This window comes from Helobdella robusta (genome assembly GCF_000326865.2).
Source record: "Helobdella robusta unplaced genomic scaffold HELROscaffold_39, whole genome shotgun sequence".
NCBI classification, from domain to species: Eukaryota; Metazoa; Annelida; class Clitellata; order Rhynchobdellida; family Glossiphoniidae; genus Helobdella; species Helobdella robusta.
The window spans coordinates 286785-293055 of record NW_008704865.1 but is presented as its reverse complement, the minus strand read 5'-3'; the positions used below and the strand labels follow the sequence as shown (position 1 = coordinate 293055).

At 34.2% G+C, this 6271-nt stretch overlaps 1 protein-coding gene across 1 annotated transcript; it reads left to right on the top strand.

Annotated features, from left to right (window-relative positions):
• Window positions 1-222: 222 nt before the first annotated feature.
• HELRODRAFT_192841 (hypothetical protein) lies at window positions 223-5213 on the top strand (the record flags this gene model as incomplete). Its single annotated transcript, XM_009024045.1, has 7 exons — window positions 223-363; window positions 671-1879; window positions 2217-2580; window positions 2968-3134; window positions 3432-3567; window positions 3856-3989; window positions 4197-5213. The coding sequence occupies exons 2-7, from the start codon at window positions 686-688 to the stop codon at window positions 5211-5213; spliced, it is 3012 nt and encodes a 1003-aa protein (XP_009022293.1). The 5' UTR covers window positions 223-363; window positions 671-685.
• Window positions 5214-6271: the final 1058 nt, after the last annotated feature.

Below are 6271 nucleotides of genomic sequence, written 5' to 3'. Positions count from 1 at the left end.
TACAAGCAATACATACAAGCTGTGTATAGTAGGTAGGCAAACACACTCGTACGCACGCACGCACGGGCACACACACAAGAACACACACTCACAACTGCGAAGCGTGTTTATATATTGCACTGTATGTCTATATATGTCTCTCCCTCTTCTATATGTTGTGTATGTTGCTGGTACACGCACGTTATTCTGTATGTGTTGTTCTCTATGCCTGCATGCCTCTCCCTATGCCTGCCTGCTGTCTTCTTGTTGTTCTCTTGTGAGTTTAAATCAACTCGTCGAAATATTCATTAGTGTCGGCCATCTTAGTTTTTCTATGATTAATTATTTTCGTCTTGTTTCCAGTTGAATTGATCTCTAATAAAGGTAAGTTTTCTTCCTATTTTCGTTGCACTATATTTTTCTTTTTCGTTTAATAAGCTCGTTCGACAAATTCTTATTTCCTAATTCACTAATCGCTAGGCCGGCCGATATTATAAATGGATACCGTTCTAGTTTGTTTTTATTTTTAATAATGGATTCAACGTGACTGGCGTATATTACTGACATAACGTTCGACCGGGATATTTTAAATTTGTTTAGTGAACTTCTTTGTTTCAATCAATGAAATCTAACATCTAAGAATGGCGGCGTGAAAATTCAGTTTTTTAATTGTATTTATTTACCATTTCAGATAAATTTTCCAAATATGAGCAGTGTTGCTACAGAGTCAAATTCAACACACGAGCAAGAACCCACCGTTGAAATGAAGTTAAAAGAAAGTCACAGTCCCAAAAATTCGGACACAAAGGAAAATATTAACTCCGAAGTTGTAAGACAGGATTCAAAAATTACTGAAAATCATTCCACACCAGGAGAAGAAACAAAAATTAATGGAGTTAACAACGAAACAAAATGTAAAAATCAATTGAAAAATTCTGAAATTAACACCGAAAATATGGATACTTCTAAAACAAAAGATTTAAGTAAAGCTAAAACTTTCTCATCACATAATGGCTTTAAGCAAGTCGATGGAGAGAAAAATGAAATGGAAATTGATGAAACCCTGTCATCAAAGCCTGATATTTCAAAATCAGATTGTGAGGTTAAAACTGAAAATAGTGATACAGCAAAAACTTCAGTTGACAATTCATCCAATGATCGAACTGAATTAGATGGGGTTAAACAAAAAATTAAAGATGAAATCTTAACCCCCGATGTTAAATCAGAGAATGTTGATTTAAAAATCAATGATAATAAAAAAGAAGTAACCAGCGAAAAAGAAGATGATAGTGAATCCGGTGATGTGATCATCATTGAAAGTGATGAAAATACAAAAGCTCCAAATATGTCATCAACATCTCCATCTAATTCTAAATTTAAATCTAACCAGTCATACGATCAGTCATTTAGGCAACAGAACAAAACACAGAGTATCACACCAAACAAAAATGATATTAATAATTCCCCATCATCCTCATCAGGACCCAATATTGGGGACACTTCTATGACTGCATTTGCTAGATTACTGCACGATTTAGGAGTTGAATTAGTTCGACAACATGTCTACAAAGACCTGGTTGAAATACAACTATCTAAAGATGCCCAGAATAAATTGAATGAAAGAGAGAAGGAACAGCTATCCAAATTGGAAGAATTTTATTCCAAACAGGAAATTAGAAATGCTCCATACAGTCTGAAGCAGTATGTCACCAGGTGCAAATGTCGAGTGTTTGCGACAGAGTCATTAAATGTCATGCGACTTCATCAGGAATATGGAAGAATGGAGAGTGGATCAACCCATGTCTGCTGCTGTTGTAGGGAGTTCAAATCTCGCTGGCCATCTCATTACATCTCTCACATGAAAACTGATCACGATATGATTGGCAGATTGAGGAAAAAGGTTTGTGCTTTTGCAATTGTCATTGAAACTTTAAAAGAAAATAGTCTTACTTAAGAAGTTTAGTTGCTGGTGGACTGTAAACAATTTTAAAACTTCATTTCATAGTTATAATGTGTGTAGCTTGGTAAAAATGTGTCTGTTAATAAAATTAAAGAAGAGTAGAAATATTAATAACATTGATTATTATTTCACCTTTTCAATTTTCAATGTTGAGCTTACAGATGAAACTGAGAGTAAACTACAGGGAAACCAAATTTTTTGGTTCAAAGTTGTCACCATAAAAATTAAAACTAATTATCACAATATAGTATTTCAATTTTAAAATTTCATTTTGCAGATGTCTCCCTATAGATGCTCCTTTTGCTCATATGAAGCGAAAAATCAATTGAAGATCGACTCGCACATGTTGACATGTTCAAAAAGGTTTGTCTTGGCCTGCAACCTGCAGCCACTTCCTGCTGATACTGACATCCCATTGAAGAGGAGATTCATCCAGCCATCAACTTATGCTGCCAGTACACAACGCTACTCCAGCTATCTCAACAACAACAACAACTATTCCAATTATCACCAGCAGAATAATTATTATTCTCAACAGCAGCAGCAGCAACAAGCTGGAGGAGGAGTTTATGGTGCTGCTGGAACAATTGGAAGAGGAATGGTGTCGTCTGCATCATCCATGTACTCCAACCAAGTGTCAGGTGATTAGAATGTTTGGTCTCTTGCAAATAAATTTATCAATATTTTACATTTGAGGATGTGCTTACATGTTGATTTATAATTGTCTCTTGTTGCTATCAATTATTTTATTTTAGAGTGGTGAATGATATAACTTGGTGTATTTATATTTTCAATTCATTCAATTTTATATACCTTTTAAATTCAATTGTTTTTTTAACTGTGGCATGAAATTTTCAGTTGAATTTTGTTCAAGTATCATATAAAAACTAACACACATTTTTGTTTTTAGTTTGAAAAGTTCTCAAAATACATCAAGACAGCAATAAAATAAAAATTAGTCACTATTCGGTTAATGCACTATTTTATTTAATGAGCATCGATTGTCAAAAAATTTTCTCACTGACCAGGCACAGTGAGCGGAGGAACGGTACTGTCACAGCAGCAGCAACAGATGGTGAAAGATGGACGAGGTGTAATGAAAATGACATCAGCTGCGAATGCAGGCCAGATGGAGACGTGCGAAATCTGTAGTGCCAGCGTGGGTAGTCGGGCATCATTACTCAACCATCTGCAGGTTTGTTGTCAGTGAGAAGGAGAGAGAAATGATGGATGTCGTTTATCTGCGATTTGTTTTTTCTGAAATAAGTTATTGATTTGATGATCAGGTCTTTATTTCAGTTGCTATTTTATATTTACAAATTGCTTTTATTTTTATATAAATACTGTTACCAAACGAAATGTATTGAAAACGATTCTCTGTAGATTGTGTAGATTATTTAATTAATTAGTCAAGTTCAACAATTCTAAATTATGATTAAGGGCATTTTGCTTTTATTTATTAGATGACTTCAAAACTGACACAATGAACCAGGTAATGCACAAAGTAAAGTTGAACACGGCCAGAGGATCTACAGAGCCAACCATGTCCTGTGACAGGTGCCCTTCAAGATTCTGGACATATCAGGGACTGGCCAAACATGCTACAATTGTTCACAGGATCAATACAGGTCAGATTGCAATGATGATAATGGCTGTGGTGGCGATGAAATTATGAAAACTTTATGCTTTTGATGATGTGCATTGATATAATATTGGTGGAAAAGTGATGTTATTAAAACTTTGGTTTGTTCAATGACCATCACAAATCGTCTGGCTCATTTTAATGTTCTTAATGACTTGGTAGAAATTATCTTTCCATCCACATGTCAGGCACCTGGTTCAAAAATAGTTTTAATCTTGTTGAATTTAACTTTCATACCATCAAATTTTTATCATTGTTCTTGTAAAAATTTCAGGAATGACCTCATCAACTCCAGGAAATCAAGGTCGCACCCCACCTATTTGCCACATCTGTGGGGAGAGTCAGACCATCAATCCACTGAATCATATGAGCACAAGACACAACATCACATTGTTGGATATGTACCAGGTAGTTTTTAGCTTTATGATTGATATGTTCAGATAACTTTTAATTTTTCACGAGTTCATGACTGTTATAGTTTTTATTATTATTGTATAAAATTTTATGACAAATTTGTGATCAGACATAATTTTTGATGTTAATGACTTATGGTGTCTTTTAAAGTTATACGTTGGATATTGTTCAATATAATATTGCCATCCTATTTTTTTACAGGTGAAACAGTGCTACATTTGCAACAAAGCTTTGAAAAACGGCCCAAACTTCCAGGAACACATGGTGTTGTACCATCGAGACATATTTGCCAACAAGGATGTTTTGCATACTGTTTTACAGGCTCTCTCGGCCGCTCGCCATCTCAAGAGAGAAGAATCATCATCTGTACAACATCATCAGCAGCAGCAGCAGAATCAACAGTCATCGGCTTCCACCTCCTTCTCCTCCTCCTCCTCATCATCATCTACGAATGCCAATTATAATAATAAGTACAAAAAGTTAACAGGCAACCAGCCACAACCACAGCAGCAGCAGCAGCAACGTCATGGCAACATGACAGCCCCTAAGAGGAGAGTGTCGCAGTCAACGAGTCACGTCGTCAATACAATCCCTAGCAAGCCTGTTGAAAAGAAGACAACGGAGCAAGAACGTCTGGAGATGGAGAAACTTTATGAAAATTTTGCTGGCATTGGAAGACCAATTTTGAGATCTATGAAACAGAGATTGTCATCATCTGGAAACTCGAGTGCTTCTAATGCTGCTGCTGCTGCTTCTGCTGCTACTGCTTCTCCAAGTGCATCTGCTAATGTTGCCAGTAGTTCTTCACCACTTAACACTAGCTCCACAAATAATAACTGTAGTACTACAAGCGATGTTGTTGCAACTAATAATGTTAGTAACTGCACTGGCAACGGTAACAGTGGCAATGCAGGCAGAGGTGGTGTTGTCAGTAATGTTAGTTTTCAGCCACTAACAGCGACATCATCATCATCATCAACTTCGGGTATCAACTCCACGGAACAAAACAATCAGCTACAATCTTCATCACTAACTGTTGTCAACAATTGCAGCAAAAACTTTGTAAATAACAACAACAATAACAACATTAGTTATCACAACAACAACAACAATAATAATAATAATATGCTTAATGACAGATCCACCAGTGAACCAGAGGCAAAAAAAATAAAATTGGATAATTCAGCAGGGGTAGCAATAACCACCAATTCAAGTTGAATCCAATCAGTTTGCCCATGCTGATTCGTCAAAAGAATCGTTAATTAAAATATTAATTACAAAGTTAATATTAATTTACGATTGATATTAATAATACCAATGTCAATGATGTGCATGTACTTGTACACGTGTCACGTGATGTTCGTAATTAACGTAGCGTGATGTAACGTAATGTAATTGATGTATGATTATTGGTTACTGAAAAATTACTGTAATTGATTATTAATTACTAGAAAATAAATTATTTTTCAATTAGTTGGAATTTAATTTATTACGTTAATGCATTCACTATATTCGACATTCTCATTGCCGCCATGTTTGTGTTGTGGCTGATTACTATTATTATTATTATTATTATTATTATTATTATTATTATTATTATTATTATTATTATCTGTTTCCTATTCTTTCCACAACACGTAAACACACACTAAGTTTTTTGTGATTGTACCAGTCTCATATACATACACACACATATATATATATATTTATATATATGTTTATTCAGGATTCAGGCTATCAGATATACAGTTGTTTGGGAAGGTCACAACATCAGTCACAAAATTAAATTAAGCAACGCTGAAAAGTTGTAACTTTACTAAACAACTGTTTATATATATATATATATATCTGTATCTGTGTGTGTGTATTGTATGGTTTATTTGTATTTTGTAAGTAAGGTACACTGTATATACTAATTATGAAATTTATTTTTATTCATAGCGATTTTCTGTATATGACATTGTACATTCTAACGATAAAGACGATTCATACACTCTCCAGCAGTTGTTTTTTTTCTATTTATTTCCTGTGGAGATGTGCATGTACACGTGTCACGTGATGTTTGTAATTAACGTAATGTAACGTAATGTAATTGATTGGTTACTATTGATCACACTCCCCTCTTAGTTAAGATGAATAAATGCCTTTATAAAAGAATTTACATTAATATATATATATATATATATATATATATATATTTATAAGTAAATTAACAATTCATCCAGGGTCTCTTTCCAAATTTTTGCTAGAAAATCATCATTTAATGATGATTGTTT